We start from the raw sequence: 14,906 nt of genomic DNA on the forward strand, positions 1-14,906 counted from the left end.
AAAAAAAATAGGAATTGCAAATTAGCATTTTTTCAAATTTGAATCGGAATTTTTTAAAATGTTTTAATAGTATTTAGAAACTTCAATTATTAATTAATTTACATTTATACATTACAACTAAACTCTTATCACTTTATTATTTTAGCATCAATTGCTGCATCTGATGGGTTGTATTCGACAAGTGACATTTTTACTTTCTTCTATATCTAATATATAGAAGAAAGTATTGGATTCGTACAAATTTTCGAATTTCGAATTTTGACGGATTCGAACGTTTTGAGGTGTGCTGAGTCTATTTCGACTATTTTTGGAAAATGTGTGTGTGTGTGTGTGTGTGTGTGTGTGTGTGTGTGTGTGTGTGTGTGTCACGTCTGTGTGTGATTAGTTTTTTGTGGCCGCTCTACAGCAAAAACTACCGCATGAAATCGAACGAAATTTGGTACACATATGTGCCCGTATGTGAACTTGTGCCCATTGGTTTTTGGCGCGAATTCCTCCAAGGGGGGTGGAGCAATGGGACGTTTTTTGAGTTACGCGTGCTTGCTATTCCTTAGGAAGTAACTGGCGGAATCAAACAAAATTTGGTCCATATGTTGCCATTAGCAGGAACAGGTGCTGATTCAATTTTTGTGTCAATAACTCAAACGGGGGTTGAGCAATAGAACGTTTTTTGTCATCAATTGTGACTGCTGTATCTCAAGTAATAATGAACGGAATGAAAGAAAAATTTATCGGCAAGTAGCCCTTAGTGGGTATAAGAGCTGATTTTATTTTGGTGTCAACAGCTAAAAAGGGGGTAGCGCAATCACCCGTTCTTTTTTTCCATTGTGAGTGCCCTATCTCAAAAAGTAATGCTACGTTCCGGTTGAAATTTGGAATATATGTGAATCCATATGTAAACAGGCTTTGGTTCAATTTTGACGCCAATCGCTCCAAGAGGTGCTGTTTTTTTTTTTTTTTTTTTTTTTTTTGCGAATAAAAATAGCTTTATTAATGCAACAGTAAGAAAGATAAATCTTAATAGATTGTCGTCTGCGTGTTTCTCGTGATTTTAATTGTATGGAAATGATCGGAAATATTATCTCAATGATTTAAAATTTTTAACTGTTGCCATCTTATGTTTGTTAACAAATAAAATATTTGTAATTAATTCAAGCAAGGCTTTTAAAATAACTTTCAATTCTCGCTCTTTGCTTTGCTTTTGCAATAATTCAGACATTGGGATGGTCGTCAAGTTTTTGCATGTGTAATTTTGTTTTTGTAGGGAATATTGCTTCCTCATCAAGCATGGGGAGGGATCAGAAAAGAAAAAGAGAAAAATATAGAAGAAAGTTTCGTAATGGCCACAACATACTAGTTAACAAGTGTGGTAGTACAGTCACTAATCAAGACAAACATCTATTAAATGAATTTGCCCTACCATTAGTCTCAGCTATACCAATCACTCGACCTTTAAGGCGCAATGACATCATTGATGATCTATTCTAGTCTTGGTAATCCGTACCCAAGTGCTCAGATACAAATCACAATTACAAATCGCTGCATGACACTGACGCTAGTCATTACGATGATGTCACATGGAACAATGAGCCCTGATGCGCAGTATGTCGTTGGAATTCTATGTCACTCATTAGCTGTGACCTAAAGACTGCCATTTCTGATCACTTTGGACATGAGATGCGTTTAGGTCAGTGTTTATTAATCCTTTTCAACTAGAGTATTTTCAACGTCAAAATCAGTCTGACTCCAACTCCGACTGAAAGCACTGGCAGAGTGGCGGAATTTGTGGGAAAATGACCAACTCCGACACTTAGAATTTTACGCCTTCGACTTCCGACTTCGACTCCTTTACTGCAAAATTAGTCCAAATCCGACCAGAGGTGCCCATCTCCCCAAGTTCAATGGCGCACATCCCCCCTTCCCAAATTTTTTTCAAACCTCCTTCCCTTGTTTATTTTTTATTTTGTAGCTCTCTTTTTTATTTTATTTATTTTTTAAATATCTTTTATTTTTTTAAATATCTTTTATTATTATTATTTTTTTTAAATACTTTTCTTTTTTTTAATCATTGTTATTATTATTATTATTTTATCGGAAAAGTTCTGTGCTACGCCAATGACACACACACACAAACTAAATAAATAAATGAAATAAAATATAAACAGAATAATATAAATAAATTAAATAAATTAAATAAAAAATAAATCAATAAATAACTTTAAATCAATAAATTTTTAACCCCCCCCCCCCCAAAGAAAAGAAATAGAAAAAATTGATGGCGCAACTTGCGCCATAATGTGGTTGTTTCCTTCAGTCAAAAGTAGTACTTTTTGTCACTGAAATTGATAGAATAAGCAAAAAAAATATCATGGACCCAGAAAATACTTTCATTTTCCCAACAGTTATTTTTTAATTTATTTTTTTAAATATCCGCTTTTTCAAACAAGGCGTGGTCTTGATGACGTCACAAATGATGCTCTTTGGCGCATCAACCATATCGTTGCCAATACTCGTTTTGTTCTGTAAATGGCAACACAGAATGGCATTTCATCATTTGTGATGTCATCGGCAGAAGCGTAAACAATGAAAGCGCTCCGATTTAAGTATTTTTCAAAAAATATTAAACTTAAACAAACTATTTAAAAAATGGTCAGATCCTATGCTTTTAAGCATGCTCTTTCAGAAAAAAATACTTTTAAAATTTTAGAAACGACCCCATTTCCCCCTATGGGCACCCCTGGATCCGACTCTTTGACTCCGACTCCGTAAGCATTGGCAGAATGGTGAACGTTGTGGGAAAATGACTGACTCCGACTCCTTTACTGCAAAATCAGTCCGACTCCCCGCAGCCCTGGTTTTCTACAGAACAATTCTTATTTCCTCTACCCCTGAGAATTCAATTTTTAAAATCGTATGGGGGCAAAAAATAAAAAAAAATTCTCCCACCCCCTACTTTCCCCGTAAAATTCTCGTTGCTGACAAGATGTTCAACTTCTACCCAATCTGCGTTGGAATAATCTTTAGATACCATCTGTTTTAGGAGGACCATGCCAAAGTCGGTAGCAAGAGGCTGTCTACAAATGATGTTGCGCTTTAATGGGAGAAGAGGGTTCGTGAAATTGTGACAGTTTGTGACAAGAGGGGGGAAGAAGGACATTAGAAATGTGACATCACACATTTTTTACTTCCTTTTACAAAGAAGGAAGTATTGTATTCGCAAAAAAATTTTCACTCAAAAATCGACCTTAATTTCCATTTTACTCACTCCTCCAAGATTGAGTTTTTTTCTTTTTCGACTCGACCACACGTGTATAAGTGCCTAAGAACGTATGGACACGCGAAATATCCATAATGACGATTCCCGATTTAATTACAACGAATTTTCTCGTGACGTCTCTAAGCGCACTTTTTTCAGCCTTAGAAAGCGTATCAGCTGATTCATGGAAGTATACTATGATTTTGCAATGTAAGCTTAAATTCCATGAATTTGAAGGGACGTTATTTCCCATAGCCTTGTAGAGTTGAAAAAAATCAGCAAGTGTGAGGTCAACCATAGCCCTCGCATTAATCCCTGGGTTCAGTGTGAAATTGTGCTAAGAGCCCTTTCCATTTTTGTCAATAGTTGAACAAAAATAAGTTGTAATCACTTTTTTTTTTTTTAATCACTTGGCGGACCGTGCGCTGTCGTGCTGAGTAAAGTAACATATTTTACCTAAGTGCAATATTTTATGGTGTCATTTGGGTTTGGAGTCAAAACTTCGCGGCCAAAACTTCGCCAATCCATTACTTCGCGCGGTCAAAACTTCGCGTGGACAAAACTTCGCGCGATCAAAACTTCGCGTGGACAAAACTTCGCCCGGTCAAAACTTCGCGTGGACAAAACTTCGGGGGTCAAAACTTCACGTGGACAAAACTTCGGGGGTCAAAACTTCACGTGGACAAAACTTCGCCGATTCATTGCTTCGCGTGTCTAAAACCTTGCCGATCCATAACTTCGTGTGTCTAAAACTTTGCCTATCCAGAACTTCGCGCATTCATATATATATATATATATATATATATATATAACTATGAATTTCCATAAACATATCATATAAACTTAGCAAACAAGTAAAAATGTGTTTTTTTTTGGGGGGGGGGGAGGGGGTATTGTTTTACATGAAAAACTAATTTTTCATAATGAATTATTTGATTGCAAGTTAATTGTGTAAATCGTAAATGACTTTAAGTATTGAAAGTTAATGAAGTAATTAATTGATATAAATTTGAAGATTAAATTAAGATTAATTGATCACTTTTCCAAAAACGATTAATTGGTTTTATATAATAACAATTTATTGTTCTATAGCTAACTAACTGAAAACTTTTTAATGATTAAAAACTTTGTATTTCTTTTTAATTTTTTTCATCGTTTATTCCTGATCCTATTTTAAAACTAGTTTTTCAAAATTTATCAGTAAAATTCATAAGCGATCCCCCCCCCCCCTCCTCTCGACTTGCTTTCCGCGGTGTTACTTATAATTCGCTCTCCTCTCCATTCGAGCGAGAAATTGAATGATCCAAAATTTTTCATCATTTTAGGTCATTTCAGGTTGCAAAAATGTTCTACTAGAAAAAAAAACGGAAATAGTTTCCGCTGAATTCGGTCACTATATAGGATTAAGTAATACAGAACGATCGTTATACCGAAAGCAAATTAACATAGATTATACTGCGATAAAGTTGAGACTTTTTTGACTAGTCGTTATAATGGAATGGTATTTATAATGTGTGGTCGTTATAACGAGCGTCGATTGTACATGTAATTTAAAGATTTTTTCACATTAAAACTGAAATAATTTAATTTTAAGAAGTTTTTTTAGATGCGAAAAGTAATACACCCACGAAGTTTTGTTTGTGCCAAGTTTTGTACGCACGAAATTTTGAATGTGCAAAGTTTTGTCCACGCGAAGTTTTGTCCATGCGAAGTTTTGGCCGCGAAGTATTGTCCAGCGAAGTTTCGGCCCCCAAGGTTTTGACCCATTACCGGCATTTGTGAATAGGAAACGTTAAAAAAAATCTGGAAATCAGTATTTGAATCTATTACATAGAGGCGTAAATAAAAATTCTTTTAGAGTTCAGCGACAGGTACCATTTTTGTGCTTAGCTTGGCAGTACTGCTACGGTACCCCTGAACCCCCATGTAGGTGCTATTGGGGGGGGGGGGTCATCTGCCTTCATTTCGCCTAAGCTGTCGTCCTGTGTTTGGTAGGCGCCCTATAGCATTACTTTTCTCTTATTCTTAAAGCACCCTGCTGGAACGATTCGCAAAAATAACTTTCATTATAATCTCAATCCCATCTCTTTATATTGAGAACTAAGTTGTAAATTTAACGAAAGCAGGTTTTTTCTTGTCATTCTGCCCCCCCCCCCCCCTTCCCTTTTTACTACTGTATCGTTTTCCCATACTACTTATTTTTCGCTTCTGGAGAAAAGTAAATTTATTTCTGGATCTGTCTGAAGATCTTGAGACATTGACATTCCCAAGGTCGATAGGGGGCAGTGTATAATGTGAAGAAACACCGAGGCACGTTTTTGTTTTACGAGGCGATAAAAAGGCATTTTTATGTCATTTATTACAATTGCGAGAATTTTTTCGGGCTGTACGTGACTAGCGCCGTGGTCAGCGATCGTGCGAATCTTCATCGTGGATTTCGGTGTTTAATTTCCACGATCTTTGCGAGTTCATTGTCACTGTCATTCCTCTGTTCACATTGTTGCTGTGAGAGTGAGACCTGTTGAAGGGATGTTTTCGTCTCAAGAGAAGGATGAAGTGCGCCAAAAGCGTGCTTCGGTTGAGAAGTAAAATATCCAGAAATTTTGTGGTGGTGGAAAAAAAAAACATCCAGCGTTCACTTGAATTTTGACACCTTGAATTTAAATATGTTTTTCGCAATTACGATTTGCGGTAGGACCTTACTCGTTGGGTTTCTTTTTCTACAAACGGAATGCAATGGAAATGGCCAAGAAATTTGCTCCCATCATATTATGGCTGGTGATTTCATAGAATGCGAAAACAAAGCACATCCGTTATATATTAAAAAAAAAATAATAAACGATGATTAGGATGCGGTGATGAAGATTCTATGGTCGACATCCACCAGTACACTTATCAAAATGATTATTTACAGCGTAAATGATGGGAATTAGAAATGTGGAAATTTTGTATTAAGATGAAGTTTTTCCCGAAAAATAAGTGTAATTTTACAAAAGAAAAAGAAAACTTTTTTTAATGTAAAGTCTGCTTGAGTTAACCCTTGAAAAAAAAAATATAAATAAAAATCCAACCGCAGACGGTTTGACTATGGCGACGAAAATTTCGCTCTCTAAACAAATATTAAAAGCTCTACTGTCGTCATGGTAATCTTAAAAATCAGAGCAACATCAACTTTGGTCAAATGAGGATAATAAACAATTCGTGATTGCTCAAACGAATTCTGGTTTTCCTCCGGAAAAATTAGTAACCAAATGAAATATTGATTTTTTACAAATACAAATTATTTTTTTTCTTTAAAAGCAAAAAGCGTTAAACATTAAAATATATATGCAATCCATATTTATTTCTTCTTAAGAGATGTACTCAAAACATTAACTGTTAAAAAGCATTAGCTTTTTCTGCTCACAACTAAAACAGAAGCAACAGGTGTCCTCTTTCAGAAAAAAAAAAAAAAAAAGTTGTTAAATCATCATTCAACAATTAATTTTAGATAGGGTGTGATTTTAATTATTTTTTTAAATGCATTTTTGACAGCAGTTTAGTTTTCTTCTTTTTTTTATTAAAATATTTTTTTTAATAAAAAAAGAAAGTTACTTTTTTAGATTGTTGCACTCATTTATACATGAGTGACATACACAATCATTAAATGGCACTATATTGAACTTTAAAATTTCCACTAATAAACTGTTCTGCATATAAGTTTAGTTTTTGTGAGAAAAAACGTATATAACACTTGATGTACAGAGGAATAAATTATCTTACAGCTTCTTGTTTTATCAAAGTTGGTTGTTTTCAAGTGAGATACTGAACATTTAAAAGATATTGAACGAAACAAAGTTTAGAACGTAAAGATTAACGAGTTTTTTTTTTTTTTTTTTCCTTTTTTTTTGTGCTAGAACTTATAAATTTTTAAAAAATTTTCGTATGGAAATATACTTTTTCGAAAGGAAAAAAAAAAAGATCGACCATTTCCATTTCTATGCATCAGAGGTCGTAGAATTGCGACAATTTGTGGTAAGGGAGATTGAGGGGTAACAAGAAAGGGGGCATCACCCATTTTCGTTGAGAGAGAGAGAAATAAAACATTTTTTTTAACAGTATTCATCTTCTTTACTAATAATAAATCAGAAAGTCTCTCTGTCCGGAGGATGTCTGGATGTCTGTAGGATGTCTGTAGGATGTCTGGATGTCTGTGACGCGCATAGCGCCTAAACCGTTCGGCCGATTTTCATGAAATTTGGCACAAAGTTAGTTTGTAGCATGGGGCTGTGCACCTCGAAGCGATTTTTCGAAAATTCGATGTGGTTCTTTTTCTATTCCAATTTTAAGAACAAAATAATCATAAGATGGACGAGTAAATTACGAAATTATCATAACGTGGAACAGTAACATGGGAACAAGCCAATTGGCGAGATACGAAATTATTATAACGTGGAACTGTAACGTCGGTACAAGCCAATTGGCGAGAAAATTCACCATACATTATTTGTAAATATACAAGCGAATCAAAAGACCTTTAATTTTTCTATTACGGGAGAAGCCGTGTGGATGCCTTACTAATAACTAAGCTGAAACTCTGGATCTCTGGATGTCTGTTACGCGCATAGCGCCTAGACCGTTCGACCGATTTTCATGAAATTTGGCACAAAATCAGTTTATAGCATAGGCGTGAGCACCTCGAAGCGATTTATCGAAAATTCGATTTTGTTTTTCTTCTGTTCTAATTTTAAGCCCATTTACCGAGCAAATAATAATCAAACATGGACGAGCAAATTATCATAACGTGGACGAGCAAATTACCGTAACGTGGGCGAGCAAATTAACATCGCAAATTGGCGAGAAATTCATCATTCATTATTTGTAAATATGTATACGAACCAAATGACCTTTTAATTTTCTACTACGGGCAAAGTCGTGCGGGTACCGCTAGAATGCAATATAGCGTGACAAGTGAAAATGAGAAGGGAGGGGTTAGGTGAAGTGTGACACTTAGTGACAAAGAGGGGAAAGGGTGAATTATGTTGAAAAAAAGTGTGACACAATGTATGGACTGCGCCTTGAAAACTCTCCATTTATCAATCTACTTGTCGACACAGTACGAGTTTAAGCTTTCTTCAATAATAAAAGCGAAGGGAGGAAAAGAAAAAAAAACCTACGCCTATCCTGCCGTGGGCAGGTAAAGGGCAGTAGCTGCAAATTTTTCATTTTTCATTTTTTTGCATTTTCGTTTTCTGTTTATTGTACGTTAACTTTATTGTACAAACTCGCTTATTTGGTTTCCGCTGAAAATTAGGCCCGAAAAAAAATTCGAACTCCAACATTTCCCTATTAATAGTACTGAATCCACCACACATTTCTTCAAGTATCTCGAAAACTCATTTCTGCAGATACTGCCGTTTACCTGTACACGGCAGTATAAACGCCCGTACTAGTAGATTTAAATGAGAAGTAGTTGGTACTCCTCGTCAATAGCATACTACGACATGCTGACCCAACTCTGAATAACAATTCCTCCACTTACTGCTTGTTATCCTCGAGCAGAAAACAACTCTCTCAAGGTCAGCCTTCATCTTATCACAGCCAGATTATACAATAGGCTTTTTCACTTTAGAGGTATTTGTAAGCCAGACATTTATCGACTTCTCATTTTTTAGGTATCGTCTGCTGTCTGTCGGTTCAGATTGGGCGCTTCAAAGTGAACGGGTTTTACAGGACATCGTGGTCCCGTGACTCTGCCACCAGCAGCAGCAGTGCCTCATGCAGCGAGACACGTGACTTAGAGTGGGGCGTAGTATCCAGCGTCTGCTGGCTGTCCTATCTCCTGAATCACACGCCCTTCTTGGTGAGCCCTTCTTGGTTTTATTTTAACTTTCATATGTTTCATATGTATTTTGTAAATGCAAAAAGTTGACGTTTTATTTGCTTTGCTTGTTTGAACGTGAAGTATCTTTTACATACACTGAGGAGAGGAGACAAAAGTCATGGGATACCACCTAATATCGTGTCCGACTCCTTTTTGCTCGGACATGTGGCAACTCGAAGTGACAAGGACTCGGCAAGTTGTTGGAAGCTCCCCACGAAAATATTGAGCCAGGCTGCCGTTATACGTGAGCTGTTCAGAAAGTATCGATACTGAATGTGTTCTATTTATTCCAGAAAACCCCTAGCGGTGGGACTGTGCGCATCATGCACGCGCATATTTAACCTCGTCTCACAAAAATTGGCAGGTGTGTGCTGCGCGCCATTCAGTCACACTGACTTCTTTCATGTGGAGTGTTTGTGTGCGTTCGTTGAAAATAGAAAATGTTTGAAAACACGGACAGCAGCGAATCTGTATCAATTTTTGCTTTAAGCTCGGTAAAACGGGCACCACAACCTACCTTAAAAGAGGCTGTTCACAGAAAACGACCGGTGTTGTGGGCGTCTTCTCGCTGGATGTTTCAACATAACGGAGCCCCAGCGTATACCAGCATTCTTGTGCAGCAGTTCCTGACAAAACACGGAACAACCCAAGTAGCACATCCTCCCTACTCGCCGGACATGTCACCTCCAGATTTCTTGCTCTTTCCCAATATCAAGAACACCTTAAAAGGACACCGGTTTCAGGACATTGAAACTATAAAATAGAATTCGACGCAGCAGCTTCAGGCCATCCCAAAGTCTGAGTTCCAGAAATGTTTCGAGGGCTGGAAACGTCGCCGGACTAAGTGTGTTACTGTCAATGGAGCATATTTCGAAGAAGATTGACTCAAAACCTTTTTATGTATGTATATTTTTGCATATATAATTCAGTCTCGATACTTTCTGAACAGCCCTTGTAGATGTCTATATAACAGCGAAAAATATGCCGTTGAAGAATTTTTTTGCACAAGCTGATCTTTCAATCAAGTCCTATAAGTGATTGATAGAATTGATGTTTTGAGTGATCTAGGGGGCCATATCATTTGTTGGAACTTTCCAGAATGTTTTTATAACCAATGGTGATTGCTTGTGGTCCGGAAGTAGGGTGCATTGCCATCCTTAAAAATTTCATCGTTATTTGGGCAGATGAAAACCACAAATGGCAGCAAGTGGTCCTAAACTAGCTGACATAATCATTTCAGTCAGCCATAGTTGGACTGGAAGACCCAGCCCATGCCATGTGAAAGCAGCCCACACCTTTATGAAGTCAACACCAGGTTGCTAAGTGTCGTATTGACAACTTGGGTTCATGGCTTCATGAGCTCCGTGTCACCCTCGAACTCTACCATCAGCTCTTATGAGCTGAAATAGCGACTCCACTGACCAAGCTGCGGTTATCCAGTCGTCTAGGCTCCTTCCAATGTAGTCACGAGGACACACTGGGATTTACTGGGGGTGAGAGGATGCTGGTTTTCAGCTTTCATAGTCCATCAAAGCAAAATTTTCATGTCCTGCTCTAGTAGACTAGCTGGTTGTATATCCCACATTAATTTATTTAGTTATTTCACTCAGTGGTTACTTGCATGTTAACCCGTTGCTAGTCTCGGTCATTAAGTGCACGTGTCAGTCACTGCGTTGTCTATGGTGCGAAAAATTCAACATTGGCTCTCTCAATACAGCCGACTCAAAGGTATAGTGATTTCAGTTTATTTGACTGAGATGAATTAGAAAGTCGAAGATAATCATTGGCGATTGATTGCGACGATTATACACATGGATAGATCCAATTTTGGATTTTCCCTTGCGTATATAATCGACGTAAACGTAATTACTTCACTCTATTTGATGAGCTTTCTTGAAGATAGGCAACACCCTTGGTTGCTATGCTCGTGACATCATATGTCCCAGAAAGAAATAGTTGATCAAGCCCGTCATTTTTCAGGAAGGGTCAAAGGGTAAAACACTCGAGGCAAATTATGCCGAATGACTACAAAAATCACACCCACTTTATGAAAATACATTCATTCCTCAAACTTTAGGAGGCTGTCAACTGCCCCTCCTGACCCCCTAAATGACCGCTTTACCCTTGATATGATCTGACGATTCAAGGAATTTCTCAGAAATTCCTCAGTTCGTCCAACTTTGACAACAACGTGTCAAGAGTGTTTTTGAAATGATCAGTCTCAGAGAGGAAAAGAGGGGAAAAGTATCTAATGATTAATTTGAAAAACGTTATGACTAAAATATTTTATGTCAAATGCCTTTCACCGCGGAGTTTTTTCTTTCCGTAAATTTAAAATGCTTTCAGAAATACACTGTCTGTGTGTGTGTGAGTTTATTTGCTCACTCCTCCTTGAAAATAATGTATCTGGCGCAATGGCTCTCGTTTTTTCCCCCAAGAGTACTCAGTGGCGCAACGACCCATGGTGGCCAAGGCCTACTGTGCCCATCTCGAGGCATAGTAGGCCTTGGCCTAGGGGGCAGGCCAGGGCTCTGAGCTGCAAGGCAGATGTTCCGGTTAGGTGGTCAGCCGAAAGGTTTTCTAAGAGTAAAAAGCAGAAAACTATAGTTTATAATCTTCATTAAGCTGAGCAATTAACTATTCAAAACGATTATTTGCTTTCCCAGGATTACCCCGTTGTGATAAATGTTTTCACCTACTCTACCGTTGACTCGCTGCTGCTGGACAGGTTTCACATTCCTGTCAGACAACCACGAGTCAGATGGTGGTATGAAATATTGCATAATTCCGGAAATCATGTCAAGAGTTTAATTTCAATGCTCATCAGTATATTCGTAAATATTCTGTGATCGATGGGCACCAAAACGAGGGCGAACCCGAAATCTCATTTGCAAGGCGAATTGGGTCGCTCGCAAGAGTCATTCCTGGGAATTTATTTTCGCTCCAAAATCTGAGAATAACTCTCAAGACACTGCGCAATTAGGTATTCCGGCCTCGGTAACATAAAGCAAGAAAAAGTCGGGTCTTCGTGGAAATGCTCTCGGCATTGGAGGAAATCAGATGGAGCATTGATAAAATTAGCATAGGAATAGCGGGGATTCTTTTAATATAGTCGTTTAGGGTAAGTTTGAATCACGTGGGTTAAATTTGTACAACTTTATATTTTTTATTGCATTGTCTTCAAAAGGAACCACAGAAGGCTTAATGCTGAGCAAGATAATAAAGTACTTCCGAAATCTCGGCCTGAAATGGTACTTTTGGCCCATGGATAGGACTTTTGACCACGACAGATTCAGCATGCACCAGATACGGAGGATTTTCAATCACCCCGTGATTGAAAATCATTGAAACCCGTGACTTTTCAGTTACGAAACCAATGCCTTACCGAACAGGCCACCACGGTCAACGCAAACATTACCAGCAGCAACAGATCCTTGATTTAATCTTTTGATTCGAAAAATGAGTGAATGCTGAAATACAAACATCACGATCAAAAATTGGGGAGAAAAGTAGTGTGATCCATTCCGTAAATAATGAATAATCCAACGTTTTATATTACAAAATGCAAAAAAATATTGCTTAAAGATGTTTCAAGTTCAAGAGACCCGCTTTATCAATACACAGAAAGTTGCGAGTTCGGGATAGATTATTTACAACCTGAAGCTGAGTGCGAAGCTTACGGTAACGTTCTGCTGGCCGCTTCTTTACGTGAGAAATAAATACCTTTGTGCGGAAAACTAAATGGTAATCAACAACGTTTTGATGCACAAAATTATCAGATTTCTGCATACACGTGTTTCGAGATTTCAGAGAACCACTTTTTCAATGCAAATAGTGAGCTTTTGGATGAAAGACATCCGGTAAAAGTTTTACCTGCACCCACCCAATACAAGATACCGACAACCCAGTTTCACATACAGAGACTGCAGTTTCATCCTTGTTATGACTCATCTGTCTAGAATACTAAGTAACCGAGTTGGGGGCAGATGTGATCTCATTAAAGCTGAGAATGCAACAAACTGGTAGCTGAAGTAAATTTAGCTCATTAAAGAGAGTGCACAGCCATGGTACGGTTGTTAATGGCAAAGCTAGGGTATTAAGCAATAAGTTACCGCCCTTAAGACAGAGCTAAGTCAGAACTACATGCAAAATAGCATGGGGTGAGAGAGAGGCTACTAAAAATGTCAATACTGCTTAAACACACAAGCAACCATAAAATTAGAAATTTTAAAAAACCCCGACTGAGTTGCAACTGTAGAATCAAGAGGGAAATTGAAAATCCTTTTAAAAGCCTTACATTATTAAAAATCAATGTCAAGTATTTCATTTGTTATTATATAGAAACTGGCAACAGATAAAAATTTTAAATCATTGCGTTTTATTTCCTTGTCAGCTGACAATGAATTTGGTTATCAATCGCGTGAATAAAAGGCTTAGCCGTTATTAAAATCTGCTTTTAAAAAACGTTATAATTCGAATTCTATGAAACATGGAAGTTCCAAACACATTCTATTGGACGCGGAAAAAATTCTCTTTATTTTTGTATTAAATTAAAGAAAAAACAAACTATGTTTTCACTGCAAAAATGGCGAAAAACATTTGAGAGGTTTTTAATTAATATCTTCGTTAATTAATGTTATCCAAAGATGCAACCTAGCTAAGAACACTCTCGATCAACTCTCCTTTCGAACAAAAATTTTTTTTTCAAAATCGGTCCATCCGTTTAGGCGATAGGGTGCCACATACAGACACACAGATACGCAGATACACAGACACGTCAAACTTATAACCCCCTTTCTTTGTGTGTTTAAAAAACAAGAATTATTGGCTAAATTTTAACTGTTCCCCCCCCCCCCCCTCCCTCGTTTCACTGCATGGCAATTCAAATCAGTTTCGATAGCATACAGTCAACTCTCAATAACTCGAACTCTCAAAGGACCCGCTAAAACCTTCGAGTCATAGGTAGTTCGAATTTATCAGCTTCGAGATAAAGGAATATTTGAATAATGAGGCTTCGAGTTATCGAGAGTTAATTGCACATATGCGCTCATTAATATTGAGGGAAACCAAAAAGTGATCTGGCGAGCCGGTTTGCTCTTCTGCTCAGAGTCCCAGAGGACGTTTTTTGAGGTTTTGAGAGGGAACGTTTTCTTACTGAAGTGACGGAACCTGCATTCGCAAGTTCAAAGCCACATTCCGGTTTTTCGTATTATTTATTTATTTTTTCCTTCTCGCAGGCTAAATTATGCGTGTTATTTGATGTTTAAACCTGGCATTGGCTTTAATTTTTCTTGTATATTTAACTAAAACCTGATATTACGGTAGCGATAATGGAACAATTTAATGTATCACACGAAGTTTTTCTCGAGGAATATAATGCATTGTTCAAATGATCAAATATGATGTTGTTAGAATGCATTAATAGCTCGAATGAGTTGGATAAAATGGGTTAATATCACTCTCTTTCTCTATTTGAATTCGTTTACCGCTTTAAAGATTTCTCAGCGATTTACAATTTTTCAAAATGTTCCTTTTTCTGAACTGTTGTCGAAAATGTACTAGTCTAACATCATAGTATTATACAGAACATTGATCTCTTTTGTTATATACCATACAGTTTTGTATAAGCTCCAAATGTGTCGTAGACGCCAGCAATAACTCCTAAACTCTCAAACTGAATAATGAATAGATTTACCCCGTTTGCATGTTAATTCTATCTTAATTAAATGTGACTCGGTGGTGTTATATATTTATAGGACATTCTTCAAAAAGTGTAACTTTTCTGTC

General features: G+C 37.2%; 1 protein-coding gene across 1 annotated transcript in view; it reads left to right on the forward strand.

Annotated features, from left to right (window-relative positions):
* LOC129226312 (uncharacterized) overlaps nucleotides 1-14,906 on the forward strand; it is a 57,898-nt gene that overhangs the window by 21,344 nt on the left and 21,648 nt on the right. The window contains exon 3 of the mRNA XM_054860914.1: nucleotides 8,911-9,098. Within this exon, the coding sequence (XP_054716889.1) occupies nucleotides 8,911-9,098 (188 nt within the window). The remainder of the gene's footprint in view (nucleotides 1-8,910; nucleotides 9,099-14,906) is intronic.

Source organism: Uloborus diversus, chromosome 7, assembly GCF_026930045.1.
Source record: "Uloborus diversus isolate 005 chromosome 7, Udiv.v.3.1, whole genome shotgun sequence".
Taxonomy (NCBI): domain Eukaryota; kingdom Metazoa; phylum Arthropoda; class Arachnida; order Araneae; family Uloboridae; genus Uloborus; species Uloborus diversus.